Source organism: Zootermopsis nevadensis, unplaced genomic scaffold, assembly GCF_977971745.1.
Source record: "Zootermopsis nevadensis isolate Lab colony 2312 unplaced genomic scaffold, Znev_1.0 Znev_ptg000029l, whole genome shotgun sequence".
Lineage (NCBI taxonomy): Eukaryota > Metazoa > Arthropoda > Insecta > Blattodea > Termopsidae > Zootermopsis > Zootermopsis nevadensis.
The window spans coordinates 14,002,321-14,019,663 of record NW_028259161.1 but is presented as its reverse complement, the minus strand read 5'-3'; the positions used below and the strand labels follow the sequence as shown (position 1 = coordinate 14,019,663).

The window sequence follows — 17,343 nt, the reverse complement described above, 5'->3', positions numbered from 1 at the left end:
ATCAATAGGCCAATTGGAGTACAATCGAGGCTTTAATATTTGAGCTTTAACTGAACTAAATTATATTTGTAAATTTACTTATATCCTCAAAGAAAACAGCTTTTCTCCAGTGCAAAGTTCATTTCCTTTATTGTGTTTGCTATGATAATGATATGAAACCGATAAACAATTCTGTGCTCAAAATGGAACATTATTTAATGTTAATTCAGATGATGTACTTTAAAGAATTGTAATCCAATTGGCTAGTGTAGTTATTCTGCTATACGTTTTTATTTTCATGGGACCCATTTCAAACGTAGGGTGAGGTCTAGTCTTATGACTGTTTTTTTTCATTGCCTTCAGCCGAATGCGGGTGGATAATACAGAGAAAAAGATTATTTTTCAAATCCTTATCTACCAACAGTTGGTGATTTTTTGCTCATCTCAATCGGAGACATGTTTAAACATTGTCCAGTATCTTAAAATTTTGATCTAGGCATTCTGAATCTATAAAGTCCGACAGCCTACTTACGTGTCCTTCATACTCCAGAAAGTGTATAAAGTGTATATAATTAGCGATCGTTAAGAAGCAAATGGACGTTAACTGATTGCATGGAAATGAGACTTTCTTGAAAAGCTGATAATGTCTAACATCGCCAAATGTTCCCTGTCTTTTATGGCACCCGAAAGCTCATTACCCTAGTGAAACGATCGCGCCACGGGAGTTTTATTTTAATATTAACCTTCATTATCTTTCAAGTGGTATCTTCCCTTCAGGTGTGAATACTGAAATTTTGTATTAATTCGTCATGCTAAATGTCCTACGCTATTTTCTTCTTGATATATTACCGTAAAGGTATTTGGAAATGAGTATAAATTAAGGAACTCCTAATTAATTAATTAATTAATGTCTTCGCCCTTTCTCTTGGAACAAAATATGCACAGCACATTTACCATTCCATACTATGTTAGAAGGGTTTGTTTGTTTGCAATCTTCGTGTTATGATTCTGTCCAGCATTCAACGGATGAGATATGATCATATGCTTAGTTTTCCATTGTAAATCGCTTCTCTGATTATACAAAATGTATTGGTAACTACATGTATTAATATAATGCAAATAAGTGCAACCTCAAAGTTAATTACATTGTGAATTGCATGTTTATGCAGGATCTGAAACACGCATAATTATAACAAGATTCATAAGTTCCCAATTTGCAAATACATGGCCAGACTGAATCATGAATAATTCTGAAGAATTAAATAATAAAAATGTAAAAATAAAGTAAATCTCTCCCACTATACGCCATGTAGGCGCTTGGGGGGAGTGGAGGTATAGCTCCTACTCATTCTTAACCTCGGCACTAGATGGGGTGAGTGGTCAGCATCACGCCCCGGCCGGCTTTACCCCCGGTAAAGGACCCCGGTATCCATTGTAGAGGAGGCTGGGTGGGCCCCAGAGTCGGTCTGGACGCAGAGGCTAGAGGAAAAACCCTCTGCCCCCGTCGGGGATCGAACCCCGGTCGTCCAGCCCGTAGCTAGTCAGTATACTGACTGAGCTATCCCGGCTCGTAATAAAAATGCAGGAACAGTAATAATAAACACTGCAAGTAGATATGTAATCGGTAAAATTCATGGCTGCAGAAACAGATCTGATTTACAGATTCCTCTCCAGAGCTAGAACTTTCTAGTCTAAATAATGGCAATGAACTTACGTATCACCTTCTTAATAAAACAGTCATCTGCGCTATAAATTTCCACTCATGAGTCTTTCCTTACGTTATATTCTTTCATGTTTGCCAAAAACATGCCAACATTACATTAATCAACTTCATTCCCAGGCGCTCATATTTGACAATTAAACCACAGGTTTCCCATTTCGTTCGATATAATCCCGTAAACTTATACTACTGAATATACTTATAATAGTGTTTTTTTTTTGTTTTTGCTTGTGTCTGGAAAACACCCAAAATCACTAAATACTTTTTTATGTTTGTCCGTCTATTCGTTCGTAAATAATAGCGCTGAAATCACACTTCAGAATTCGAAGAAAATCAGTGAACTCTAATTCTTGACTTGCCATTTAAACTTTACGTTTCTGTTTTCATATAAGATCCACTTTAGGTAAGTTCCTTCGTATAATTTTAGGTAGGATTTCTCGAATTCGTGGCAGGACGTGAAATATTGTTGCAAGGTTAAAACACTTTTTAGTTGCACGAGTGCACAATGTACGTTTTAAGGCTGTAAGATAAGCAATTTTAATAAATTTTAAGGCCCTTTGTACTTAATAAAATTATCACATACTTGGACGTATATTTCTAAGTATCATACACAAGTGAATGGGCTTACTGTATTTTTTAGAAAAAAATATACTCTTTTTGTCAGGTTTTTGCGGATAGTATATTCGTTTCGAAAGAAAGCAGGCCCTAATGCAATAATACACCATTTAATTCTGTCTCATATAATGCTTATTCGTTACAACGTTTTTCGACTAGTTTATTGACAAGGGACGTACGATTATACAGTGAGTTTTCTAGACGGAGAAACGTAGAGCGAACTTCTGCTTTTGAGGTCTGCCCGACTTGACTGGAAGAAGAATATCTGACTGTTCCGCCTGAGTCAGCGTTTACTACAGACTGAGGTGGTATCAGACGAAACGATTTCTGCAATGACAATGGATGCAAGCAGCCATCGAGCACGCTGCTTCTCAGAAAGGCACTCAAGCGTTTGAACAGTTTTAAATAACGGAGCGCGTTGCTCGTAGGCTGAGGGAGAAGCCCTGTAAATAAATCATTGTGCTGCAATGTAATTAAAAGTGGGTTCTGTCTAAATTAAGTTGATGCACCCTTACTATATGTGTACGTGAAAATTACTCGTGTTCGTTCTTCTGCCTTGATTAATGCGATGCTGCGTCACACTAGTACAGTCAGCTCAAAAACTGCATCAACCGAGTGCCAAGCATCCGTGATATTGCCGACAGGCTTCAAGTTTAATTGCAAACAAGAAATTCAAATTAAATCTTCACTTTCTCGTGAATAACCACACGTTGTCAGAAACATAACCCCTGTTTTTGTTTTTGTGCCATTTAAATTTTAAGGTTCCTTTATAGCAGAATGTTTTTAGTCGTGGCAGACATGTTTTTTAACCATACATATTACACCATAAAATAATTAAAGGATAACATTTAATACTGATTATGATACAAATGAAGTCAAAGGGCAGAGTGCTTCTTGAAAAGCTGAAAGTATGCTCAGCTAGTGAAGAAATAAAAAATAATCATGGAAACGGACGATTCATTATTATTTTCAAAATAGCCCGCTGTGATACAAGAATCCATTAAAACATAATGCATTATGTTAAAATATTTATTATTAATAAAAGACTTTAAAATGTTTCAACTGAATTGTTGCTGTATATAAAAAGAACATTCATAGTTGATATGAATACCTGCATGAATCTAGTTACAAATTTTATAAATGTTAATATCTTATAAACAGATGTATTTGCCCTAATATGTGCCGTGTTACTTCAACCCACGCCATCAAGTCGTTTTTTATAATTTTTCAGTAACTCTTTACGAGATCGAATGTCTGACCTTCAAATGAGATGCTGTACATCGTGAAATTAATACTAAGACATTTCAGGAGGCTTCACACCTACCGCATCTCGTTTATTTGTTCTTAGATTCTTGATTTGGTTTTATTGTCAAGAATTATTTCTGGTTTGTTATAATATTTATCTCATTTACTTATTAATTATTTTGCAATAAATTAATATTGTACATTTATATATTAAGTTCATTTTTTGTTTGCTTTTGTATTGTAATGTTTGTATTGTTGTTAGTGCTTGGCTGTTATTGGCCTTTTTGGCTGTTGTCAAACACTTTAATAATTGAATTGAATTTAATTGAAAAGTTTAAAAACCAAGCCATTAAAGCTTATGGGAAATGGTGGCAATTCGCCAAACCGTGTCGGTATATAATGAGTATATATTAAGCTTAATTTATTCATAACAATATAATTTACACTAATTAATAATTTTCCGTACAAATAAGTAGGTCTGTTCCTTAGAAATTTCTTGAAGTAAATAAGGCGTGTGTTGTCCATATTCTCTAGGTAATAAATTTGTTCCAGTTCAATGTTCTATTGCTGGTATTGTTTTTCTGAATTGTTGGTGTCAACATTTATGAATAACTTTCTGTCTAATTGTCCACACGACCAACATCGACATCTTGAAATCAAATCTTAAGTAGTGTAGAATTTTGCATGCTGGAAATTTTCACACCACGTGGAGGATGGTTGGCTTCTGAGTTGCAGCTGTGTAGTCTGCTAGAAATTTGCCAAAGTTTCAGATAATGGAGGCGGCGAGGACATCTGAAACGTTGGACTGCTTCTACTAGACTACACGGCGCTACAATCCATAAAGCTCACCATCGTGAGAATATCAAATCCTACTTTACAGCCATTTCTAAGGCCTCCCGTCCACTGACTGTGCGTTCATGCGAACTGCTATTGGCAAAAACGGACGATGTAATAAAAACTTATTGAAGGTCGTCCAGTAGACTCGCTTTTATCCGTGAGAATTCGGACGAATAATAGCGTTTTACTGCAGATCCCATCCTGTTGGGATTTTCGTTGGCTTTCGAAAGGTTGGTAGTCAGCACGGACACGCGGCTACTGAACGGTAGCGTAAGCAATATTAAGACTGGGGAGAAAGAGAGAGGTTTTGTGTTTATTGAGAATGAAATTGTTGAATCGCAATATGACTTACGAGGGAAGTGTTAATTTCATACTACCAAACGTTGGGGTCGAGCGAATATCATTCCTTCTACTTATATGGGAGATCTCGGGTTCAGATTTCGAACATAAGACTTTTTGGTCTTACTGAGGTTTTTCAAATTCTCGCCTTTCAAGTTCCGAGATTGTACCTTAAATTAGGCCACGACTGTTTTCTTCCATGTATTTTATAATTAATTATTTGTTATCCAATTATTCAATGTGAATAATATGAGCTACTTTTCTCTCCTAAGTCAGTTAACATCTTCATATTCTGTCTATTTAACATATATGATTATGTATTTTAATATTATCCTTTCTTATACATTTTTATTTTTTATTTTTTTTATTTTAGACTTACCGAGTAAATCTTGGAGAATTTTTTTTAAATTCCTAACGCTGTGTTTTTTTAAAGACTTTGTCGAATGTCATTTATGGCCGTCGTATTCGTTTTAATTTGGTCACCCTGTTAGGTGTAAATGGAGAGTAAATATGATGACGTCTTTATTATTTACCTTCTCTTTCAGTTACATCATCTCTTCATGATACGAAGTTTGATAAGCGGTGACGAACGTCCAACAAGGAGTGGCCCTCCATTTTGTGAATCCCTTGTCATAAGATACACATCATCAAGGAGGTAGGTCACAGATACCTTGTTCCAACTCAGATGACATATTCCCAAGGGATTAGCTGATGTAAACATTCTGAGCGCCCCTTCTAATTTCAAGGATAACTGTTAGTTCCGTCACACAGTGCGTATCGCGTTCTTCAGCTTGCCTTAAGTTCATTATCTTCGTCTATCTTTCGAAGCGCAGTAGGGTCTCCAGTGTCGATACTTTAAACTATTCTTGAAGTTATGATTCGTGTGGTAACAAATAAGGAAATATTCAATATTTACGTTTCGAAAATATGTCAGAGTTTAAGTGGATTACTATAGAAAATAGAAGTTTTTTTATGAAACCAAGAGCAAGTTATGTCTGAGAAATACATGATAATATTCAGAGTTGTATCACTTTCTGGGTGTCAAACTCGGTCCATCGGTCTCTCGCTCTAAGGGAATTACATTGATTTCACTAGTCACCAAGGTTTTGGTAGCATGATTAAAAATTAACTTTTTACGTTAATTCTGTTATATTTATTTCAGATCTGTACTTAGAAATTTTGTAACACGTAACTGTTTACAAACAAAAACAGTGTTTGGAAAGGGAAGACTGAATTTTTCATGTTAGTGAAAGAATTTTCCTGTGTAATTAATTTAGAGTAATAATAGCGTGTTATTTTCAGTGTTGTATTTTACTCAGTAATTTTTTGTCTTTTTCAATCATAATGTGAGATGATGTTTTATTACTACTGCATCTTTTGTAGTGTCTTTGATACATATGCAACGATAGTGTGAGTCTGAGATGTTTTAATAATGATCACAAGTTTAATATCAATCAAATAACGTCTATATTTTAAACTGTATAGTTCGTATTAAATGAAGTTAATATATTTATATACAATCATAAGAAAGAAAACTGTGTGTTACAAAATATTGATTGTCGTTTCCAGCTTAATCGATTTAGGAAAAGCCTACTTTTTCCATATTTTCTACAAAACATAATAATTTATCATCGAGTGTTGTCTCTAATTATGTGCTTCATTGATACAATATAAATGGCGTATCAGATGACTGGTGAATTTGGAAAATCTTGAACGAAATTTGCATTCTTCGCCAAATGTTTTAGGATGATTAAAATGAGAACAAAGGAATGGATAAGACATGCGCCACGCATAGGAGGATTAATAATTAATTGTGACAAATTACTCGGCGGTAAACCTCAATAACATTTCAACGACTTGTTATATGGGAAAATCGTAGAGAAATAGGATATGAATGTCTGTTATTGTCTAATGGCGGAAATTTTTGGAACATGGTGACAAATTTTAGAATTTTATAAATGTGGAGAATTTTTTGACCAGCTTAGTGACTGTCACATTTTTAATGAATTATTTCCCATTTATTTATTTTACGGAATAATTAGGTCTCATCTCACAAACTTAATTATCAGTCCTGTCGTTAAAAGGGCAATAAGATTTAAAATGTGAGTGGAATAATATTGATTTTTCACACAAACAGTTACTGAGTTGTTCAAGGCGTTAAGGCATCGCGTCAGATTAATAATGACAAAATTACATGGCTTTGTATTTTCCAACAAATGGACTGCCATGGTCTGCTATTTTGAGCTGTCACACCTGTAGTGAGAACTGAAACTGGTTTATACATGAACACCACCTCAAACTGGCCCTCGTTTGAATAGATGGTCTGAAATAATTGTGATCTCATTAGGGCAAATGTCACTGTTTATTACATTTGATTGGATGCAGTGAGTGACGCCGTCACAACTGCAAATATTACTTGTTCTTCATTGTTACGTAAAATTAGAACGGGCATCGATCAAACTATTTTTTTTTGAATGGTTCGTGTTTATGTAGGTTGCCAGTAATAAGACCGATAGACTAATTGGCTGGCGTCTGTTACATTTCAGGTAGCACTAACACGTAGGACTGAGTGTCTGTAATACATTACATGTGTGACACGTGGCATTGCTACATTGTAATTACGTAATTTCCGGTGATGGATGAGCCGGTAGAGATTGAAGGCAATACACGTCAAGAGCATTACAATTACAACGAGACACCGGTGTCAATTTATTGTGTTTGAAACCTTATTGCAAAATAATAGGGGGTCTCGGGTTCGATTCCCGGCGGTGCCCGAATTTATAACTTGTGTTGGGCAAGGCCGTGGTCTAGGCAACACGGAGTTTTCCTCCGGGGGCTTCCCCGGTTTCTCTGTGGCATCCCAACAATTACTCCATTGACACACAGAAGAAGGCAATGGCAAACCACTTCTGGATCACCTGCCAAGAAGGTATATGAACAGGTCCCAGTCCGAGAAAAGGATGGAAGGATCCTGTTCATATGGACCTGTCGTCAGACAGAAAACTAAATAAATAGTCACTAATATTATAATTTTTAAGTCAATAAGATATTTGTTACCAGATTATATTACTAGTAACTTTAACTGATTATGGGACTCTATAAACATCGTGTATATATTTTATATATACTTGAAACATTTAATAATATGCAGGGTAGTAGTAGAACATATTTGTATAATAAATCATCCATTGTGACAAAGGTTTGCAGTCATGATTTCCATGCTAATTGAAAGGAACATCAGGTTACTTTGGTGACAGTTTGATCGCTAATTTGAAAACCCACCTGCGAAGCCAAGATGCATATTTCATGTAATCTGTAATTCCTTATAATACCATTTGAACGTGACCAAAACCTAAAACATCATTTATAAATATGTTTTAAAGTTGGGTTCCCCGTTCTTGAATACGCAGCACGTCTACTAGTTGTCAGCTGTCATGGCAACGAAATGAATGTGGAAACAAAACACAGTCAGAAAGTGAAAGGATGGTGGGAATAAAAAGCCTTTGTCGATTAATAAAAAAAAAAGAGACGAACGAAGATGGCTACACTGTGTCGTACAGCTGGTCAAACAAGATGGATCTATAGCTGGTTAATTTCCTCTACAAACTTCCGATCGGAACGTGCCAGTTGTGCTAACCGCTACCTTACCCAGGAGAACGATCAATTGGCAGGCGGCCACGAGGCTCTCGGATAGACGAGTCGTATTGTATTGCTTTCTTATATCGTAGTTCATTTGACGAAGAATGGTATTCAACAATGCATTTTCAAGGATGGAAAACGAAGGGGCGTGGTTAATATTAAAAATATTTATTTGTCGACTGTAAAGCGTCCAATGCTAGAAATTTAATTCGTTTGGATGGGTATGGAAGATGGCGGTCGTGGTATAATTGAGGCACTATGCCGACACCAATTACCAGGAGATACTGAGATAAACCACTGTAATCTACATTCAGGATAACCGAACTCCGGTCGAGGTTTTAAGCCGAGACGAAGCAGGAATCTTAAGTGAAAAGAAACACATTAATATACGTATCACGAAATAGCAATTTACAAGGTCATAAAATGAGTAACTAGTAACTAAATTCCATGGAACAGAGTAATCTGTGACACTTAGACACTCGGGCGATCATATTTTCCCTCGCCTTAACAGAAATACGTTTATCACTCTGCTCACAAGAGCCCGCCACTGGAAACTATAACGCTATGGTTGAATTCGGTAAACACATCAGTGGAAAATTTTTGAACGTGCTAGGTTGACTATATTCCAGGCGAGCTGTAAGTTCGTACGAGCGATCTCTAAGTTGTGTTGTGAATGAGGCAGTAGCAGATCATAGCGTGTGTAAGTCGACGAGAAGAAATTGCAACAAGTCTGAAGCCAATATTATAGAAAATCAAGACTGTGGTTTCTAAACGGACAGAACATTAAGCAGGGACATATGAAATTAGAACAGTGTGCAATAAATCCATTTTACAGTTTAGAAGATCCCAATTTTATTTACTTATTCCGTTAATATATAAATGGGACAAAATAGTTGGCAGAGCTTCAAAATGCAATTATCGCAGAGGAACTCTAACGAATTTAAATTAATGTAAAAATAAAATGAGAAGAAGAATAACAGCTACTAAATCAGTTCGAACATTTTTCATCCAGTTCCAATAATTTGACTATTGCTGGACTTCTACATTTTCCAGTGACAGGAATTTCTTCATGACTATCAAATTATACTAAACGATGTATTTTATTTCTTGAGAAACTATGTAGTGTTCGCATATGAAAATTCATTTATAATTGTTCTTGAATTTATTTTGTCACAGATGGATTTTAATTTATTTTAAATTCAAAGTAACACCAAAAACAGATTAATGTAAGTTTAGTTTTCAGGGATGATTCGCTTTCAGTGTTGAACATTTTCCATTTCGGCAAACATTTTAGTTGCCGTCATCAGGGTGAGTATGCAGTGATTCCAGCATCATCAAAATCCAACTCGCCTTCACTGCCTGCCCGAAAAAAGGCTTTCAACAATTACGAAAGACATAATCACCCTTAAGATGGCAACTAAATTGTTTGCCGAAACACTGAATTATATTCAGCATTCGACGGGGCTCAGCCCCGTAAGCTACTTGTACACAGAGCTCCAGCCGGTAAAACCGGAGGACAAGAATTACAGATGGGGTCTAAATAAAAATAAAGCATTAAGTTTAAAATTAGATCTGTCAGTGCAATAACGACCAGTCATCCGAAGACGCGACTGGAATGAATCGCAGAGACGCAGGATGTCACAAATATACATCGCGGTGTCCGAAATAAAATTGGTAAAAAAAGGTTACAGTCTCTGTGGACGGTCCGTAAACCAAAGCGAGCCTCGAGGCTCGCCTTTCAGAAATTAGTACACCCACACACGTACAGATTAGATGTATCCTTTCTATTTAACGCTGTTCGCTCTCGTAACATGTGAGCAGAATTTTCATCGTCGAATCACAGCGCATCCTACAGACATCAAGTTTCTCTCCTCCTTTAATTCTATAGACTGCACCGAAACAAAATATATGTATCCGACCCAGTATTTTGAAATTTACTTTAGTTCACAGCAGGTAACAAATAGTATTTATTATATATATTATATATATTTATATATACAGTGATCTGTGGCCGCCTAACACCAGGTTTTCACGACCACAGTCCTCACATATTAATTAATACTACTACACATAACTATTCCTTATTACTACCGTATAGTTCTAAATCCCTAATTTTGTCCTGTATTTTGCATCTTATTTTGTACAGAAAATTCCTTACATACCTGACGCCCGTAACAATATTTATTATAATTCAATTTGTAACAGCACATTATTCTTACCTGATTTAACTGTCTTATTTTCCAACTTATGTTTTAAGGTATCTTAATTGTGTTTAATGTCAGGTGGCGGTCTGTCGTGACGTGGTAATGAAATTTCGGATTACATAAAATGGAGAGTGTTTATTGAAGAGTTTAACAACTGACAGAATTCAGTAAAGTCTCTGCTAAGTGTAATTATATTGTTAACCATTCTGAATGACTTTTATACAGATTTTCTAATAGCTGAGTAATTGCGACTTTATTGATTACTGCGGAAGTGATTATATAAAAGCCGTTAGTATATTGTGTAGGATTTGAGGTGAGTTTCTGGGTTGTTGCACCGTGTAGTCTAGTGTCCCTGATGATGGGGGCAGCAATGATCTCTGAAACGTCGGTAAACTTCTACCATACTATACGACGCAATAACTCAGAAGACAGTCATCTTCGTTAGTATATTTATTTTCGTAAATCAGGTTAACTAATTCTACGTAACCTGTACACTCAGTGTAAATTTATAGACGCTTATAAAATACGCTCTTGTCGATCTATAAGTTATTATTCGCAGAAACTGAACTTAATCAAAATTCTCATTTGTCACACATTCTTCAGAAATCCTTACTAATTCTTGTACCAACGTGTAGAAAATTATTTATCTGAACTCATCTTTATTAAATGCCATAAATAACATTAATAAAGCAGGGAGCTTTAATATCTACAATGAAAGATGCATGTCAGTGCATTGTAAAAAGAAACACTGAATTATACTCGCCTCTTCCTGAATTAGGGTTCTTAAATTTATAGGATTTGCACCTTTTTTGTCTATTACCACCGTAACGCCACATGGTAGAAAAATCATGTCAATACAAAATCGGCTTTTTATTTATGTATGTAAGATGTACATTGCGTAGCAAAAAAAACGTGGCGCGTATGAATCTCTTTGGGGATCAGACCCATATGGTCTCCGACAAAATGCAGAAAGCACGAAGAAAAACGGGGAGTGTGGGGTGGACAAAGATGTTGTATTATTGAAGGTTATAGCAGCGTGAAAGAAGAAACTTTGAAGCACAAACATGGACATTTGTGATCCGCATCGGAACTCAACTGTGTTTCCACATGCGATCTTTCAAAAATTTTGAATTCTTAATGCACCTAGCTGGTAAAGAAACGGTGAATATATAGGGCCTACTAAGAAATCGTTACCATAAATATCGCCCGTATAAATGCAGAGGTAGAATGGAGGCGATGTAAAAATATTATCGTGTCGCTTAAAACACAAGATTTCTCGATTCTAACCTATTAATCTCCTTAATTCACAAAAGGAACAAGTGAATTTCAGACTAATGTATATTTTTCACATTTCTCACCAAAATTCATATGTCCTAACCTTTATTGTTGGGGCTTTGGACCTCGTCCATTGTCTGATGTTATAAAACTCACAACGTTTCGAGAGCTGCGTCTGACCTCGACTTCAGCTGTGGTAAAAGGAAAGGGTATCTACTTTTTAACGCTGTTTCAGTTCTGCTCTATTAATTCATTGTTTGTCGGAAGCTAATTGTCAGGAGAACAGAATTGATTAAGAAGATATTACACAGACTGTTGCCAACATCGACCCAGAAATTTTTCGAAAATTCGTATTAAACACACTAAAAAGGAGTGAGTGTTTGTCTTACATAAGGTGGCTGACATTTTCAGCTTCTGCTGTATATATATTCTTTAAATTCATCCTAACAATTAACTGATGAATAAAATATTTGCCTCGTTTCTTTGAAGCTGCCAAGGCTTACAAATTATTTTATGGTTATACAGAGGTCAATGTATTATTCATTCACGTTATGTAACTGTAGCAATATATGGAGTGGATTTAAAGTGACTATTAACCACTTAATGATATTCTTTTTCGAAATTCTGAACTGTGTGACAACAAATCTACACGAAATACCTTAGAAAATTTTAAGCCATATGAATTGTTGCTTATAATCAGCTATATCAGCTGGCTTTGTAATCCTGGGGTCTCGGGTTCGATTCCCGGCGGTGCCCGAATTTATAACTTGTGTTGGGCAAGGCCGTGGTCTAGGCAACACGGAGTATTCCTCCGGGGGCTTCTCCGATTTCTCCGTGGCATCTCAACAATTACTCCATTCACACACAGAAGAAGGCAATGGCAAACCACTTCTGGATCATCTGCCAAGAACGTATATGAACAGGTCCCAGTCCGAGAAAAGGATGGAAGGATCCTGTTCATATGGACCTGTCGTCAGACAAAACACTAATAATAAAAAATAAAGCTCGCACTCCAACATCCTTTCGCTTACTATAATATTTTAATGCGATCGTTAACAGATACCGACAGACATGTAATCAACAGCCAGTTTTATTATTCCTCTACGCGAATAACGTTAAATTATCTTAAAATATAAATGAAATAACTGTCTCCATCCCAAACGTTACCTGTCCACTATTATTGATGTTATTCCACTTGATGCAGTATAACCTCTGAATCCAAAAAGCGAAATTTACTAAACAAAGGAATTATTGTTACAAATGTTATTTTTATTGCCTGTTGTTTTATATGGGTGCGAAACATGGTTTCTAACTCTGAGGGAGGAACACAGATTGCAGGTTGATCGGATGTTGAGGAGGATATTTGGGCCTAGGAGAGAAGATGATGGGGTCTGGAGAAAACTGTATAATGATGAGCTTAAAAATCTGTACTCCTCCCCCAATATTGTCAAGGTGATTAAGTCGAGAAGAGTGAGACGGGCGAGGCAAGTAGCGAGCATGGATGAGACAAGAGGTGTGCACCGGGTATTGGTCCGGAAGCCTGAGGAGAAGAGACCGCTGGGAGATCTAGACGTAGATGGGAGGATAATCTCAGGCGGGATCTGTGGGAGATAGGAGTTGAAGGAGACTGGATTTTGTTGGCCCAGGACAGGGACAGGTGAAGGATTTTGGTTAGTCGGTGATGAACCTTCGGGTTCGGTAAGCCATCTAGTTAGTTAGTTGGAGAATTCCTTACCGAAGACGACCATCTTCTTGGTCATGAAGTCTTCGTCGTCGAAGGTCGACACGAGGCACTTGTACTCGCCGGAGAGTTCCGTCGTGGGGTTTCGTATGTACAGAGCCCGGTACATGGTGGCTCCGTGGTCTGAGGAGCGGTGCTTCAAGTCCAGCTTGCCCTTTAGGATGCCCAGGTCCTGCGGCTTCTGTCCCGGGATCCACTGGTACACCGGGCTGGGACTGCTGTTGAAGTACCACTTTACCACCAGACCCAAATACGAGTCGGCGGCGAGTTCTTCCGGCTTCAACGTGTAATCGCAGTCGAGTAGCGCCGACCGACTGCCGTTCTTCACGGACTGCGGTACACGTAGATTCCTGATTTGCACGCCTGAAACATGAGAGTTTGGTCTGCTGGATATCCGACTCGGAAAATAAAAGTCGAGATTATGAACTACATTATTATTTCCAAACTACATGTATATTCTCTCAGGGCTTTGATACGGTGCTGAATCGTGGACGTTGACCGAAGCTTCTTCAAAGAAGTTGGAGGCCTTCGAAATGTGGTTGTACTGACGTATTCTCAAAATTTCCTGGACTGATCGTGTAACTAACAAAAACGTTCTCGAGAAACTCCACAAATACGTCGAGGTTGTTAACACCATAAAAAGAGAAAGTTGGAATATTTCGGTCTTATCATGAGAAATAGTGATAGATACAGGCTGCTTCAGCTGATAATCCAGCGAAAAGTATTCGGAGAGAGGGGACCTGACAGGCCAAGAATCTCCTGGCTTCAGAACCTAAAAAATTGGTTCTCGATGTCCACTGGAGTTCTGTTTCAAGTAGCAGCCAGTAAAGCTCAAATTGCTATGCTGATCGCCAACATCCGGAACGGAGAGGCACTTTAATAAGAAGAAGACATGTATATTTCAAAAGAATGAATAGATAAAACATAATGCATTGACTAATCAACACAGGAAAGGTTGTTATAAATTACATTGACATTAGTTTACAACAGTCAGAAGATGTCTGATAAAGACGACATCCAACGATGAATACACTCTCCAATATGTTGTAGACCAATCATGTTGTACTCATTAACCAAATATAACCACAACTCGATAGGAAATACACAGCAACTGATATACATAAGTTCTGACAACATAGTTGGTTTTACCTCAGCCATTCCATATGGGTGCATAAGGGAAATACACAGAAATAGTTGGAGGACACAGCAGTATCACCACGACGGTCAACAATCAGTAATACCGTAACACAAAAAATGCAAACCAGGAAGGTATAGGACATACTATCTAAATCAAAAATCACATGGTCCAACATACGTACCATTTGCACTAAGCGGATTTGACTTCCAATATTGATACTCAGATTACATGCTGTTAATGGTTTTACTGTAGCAACAACAAAAACAGTAATTCGCTGAAGAATGTTTAGATGGTAATGAATTTTCGGATTTAAAAACAATGTATAGTAAGTTTAAAATCGAATGACGACAGACAATTGAATTAAATTTGTTCCAATGCTTGATTAAACTTAGGAAGTGGTGGAATGAATGGTACAACTGTTTCAGACACTATAATAACTGAATTGTTCAGGCTAAATTGTATCGTATCATAAATGATGGTAAAGAATTAAATATGAAATGCTATTGTACTAAGATGGCCGTCTCAGTTGCCGAGCGGTCTGAGCCGTGGGCCTTGTGCCGCTTGGTCACTGGGACCGTGGGTTCGAATCCCACTCGAGCCATGGATGTTTGTCCGCGTCTTTTCGTGTTGTGCTGTCCCATGTACAGGTAGAGGCCTTGCTTGAAATCGATTTCTATTTGGAGGCTGTTTGCCGAATGAAGCCTACTAAGGATATTAGTCATCAGTTCCCACAAATTTAGTATCTGGAATATTATTACGTAGAACTTGAGTCAACTGATGACTCAGTGTGACCTAAATAAGCCTGTTTCTCTAAATACGTCAGTATCGTTCCTCCTGAAACTTGTGTTTTCCTCAAGAGCTGCTTAGAACTTTCCAGCCACTTTGTTTATGACGGATATGTTCCATCACTCATCTCGTACAGAATCTGTCGGTTCCCGGAGTCATGTGAACTTAGAACCCTGTTCACTCTGCCATAACAAGCAGAACACCATGCATTTGGTATTTGCATTGGTTGCTTAACAACGTTTTGGTAACCATTGCATTTACCTCAATATAAGACTAGGGCTTTTATTACATCGAAGCATCCGAAAGTATTTCATAGTGGATACTTTGACCGATGTAATTCTTAGACTTGCGTTGGAAGATAAATTTGTTTTACGTAGTACTGTGTATCACTTGCAGTATTATGATAGTATAAGTTTTTAATAATAAACAGATGCAATGGTGGGGTCTTGACATTTTGGTTTCTATAATTTATTTTAAGATTAACTACATGGTTTGCAGTGACTTTAGAACAGGAGTTAGCAGAATAACGTAGTTTTCAAAGTATGGAGAACAACCATTTATAGAACCATTTATTTTAACGTAAATTATAAGCGCTTTTTCATTTTGACATTATTAATATTATTTTCGTGTAATGAATGGTCTTGGTTTATAGGCACAGGCTACATCAAGAGTCTTAATTAACTATCAGGACGAGAACGTTTAATGAGAAGCTAATAGTTGCTCAGCTATTTAAGAAATTTTCAAGTTCTTTCAAGAACCCGGGGGTTAATTTTAATTAACACAAGAACCAGTCAAGACCCTCCAATCCTGTATCATCAATTCTGATTTTAGTATTATTACCCCCCATCTGCTACTAAGTTCTCCAAGTTATCTATTTCCTTCATGCTTCCTAACGAACATTTTGTGAGAATTTCACAAATAATCTTCATTTAAGATTAAAATCTCTCGTTACGCAAAGAAGTTAGAACTATTAACTACAATATTTTCAAATATAGCGCTTAGTTTTCAGTCTACTGCACATTGTGGCCCCTAGATAGCACTGCTTTAGTAGAATCGCAAAATGGCGTCTGGGTTAGGACAGGAGTTTTGTTTGTAAGTTGTTCTTGAAACGAAATCATTTGTGACGGTGAAGTGGGAATTAAGTGGGCTTAAGAACAGGTGTCCACAAAGTAAACCTTTGATTCTTTCTTGATATAACAGTTTTGTAAACGATGGTAGCGTCTGGGAAGGAATAAAAACACCGACAAAACGTCTGTGAACAAAGAACACGCTAGAAACATCTGACAATCATTTTCGCTTAGTTCGCAGAATCTGTGCGGCATGCTTTGAGGCAACGAACGTGTTAGAACAACTACTTGTCAAGTCGATCGAAGCACCTTTACATTAATCTATGTCGGTCACAGTTAATATATTAACTTAAACTCAGAAAATGAAACCCATCTTTTACAAAATGTTTGAACGAACAAAGAATCAGTGTTTTGCTTGGTGGGTAAGGGGGGGGGGGGTTTAGTATAGACGACATGCCATTTGTTAGTATTGGAAAATTAGAGTCAGAGTCTTAGAGAAAAATTGTAGACAAACAAAATAAATATGGACGCGTTTCTATGAAGACGCTAGACATATACTGCTCAAAAAATTGCTCACGGCCAACACAGATTGAGGTATGTTCTATGTTTCACTATTATTATCGTAGATGATTCGTCTTTAAGTAAAGATGATTTGCCAGAGACTTATGAATTCTCTGATAATTTGAATCACTTGATAACTCTGTGGATACCATCAGCTTCTTGTCGACAAATATGTTTGCGCTGAAATTAACACGCAT

The 17,343-nt window shown here is 37.0% G+C and overlaps 1 protein-coding gene and 1 long non-coding RNA gene across 10 annotated transcripts in view; one reads left to right on the top strand and one right to left on the bottom strand.

Annotated features, from left to right (window-relative positions):
- LOC110828739 (uncharacterized) overlaps positions 1–17,343 on the top strand; it is a 573,656-nt gene that overhangs the window by 462,909 nt on the left and 93,404 nt on the right. For all 6 annotated transcript variants that reach the window (XR_015537701.1, XR_015537697.1, XR_015537700.1 and 3 more), the window contains one exon: positions 5,281–5,390. This is a non-coding gene — a long non-coding RNA (uncharacterized LOC110828739). The remainder of the gene's footprint in view (positions 1–5,280; positions 5,391–17,343) is intronic.
- Positions 1–17,343, bottom strand: part of LOC110828738 (uncharacterized) — a 104,983-nt gene that overhangs the window by 36,641 nt on the left and 50,999 nt on the right. For all 4 annotated transcript variants that reach the window (XM_022061723.2, XM_022061724.2, XM_022061725.2 and 1 more), the window contains exon 2: positions 13,589–13,957. In XM_022061723.2, coding sequence (XP_021917415.1) covers positions 13,589–13,957 — 369 coding nt within the window. The remainder of the gene's footprint in view (positions 1–13,588; positions 13,958–17,343) is intronic.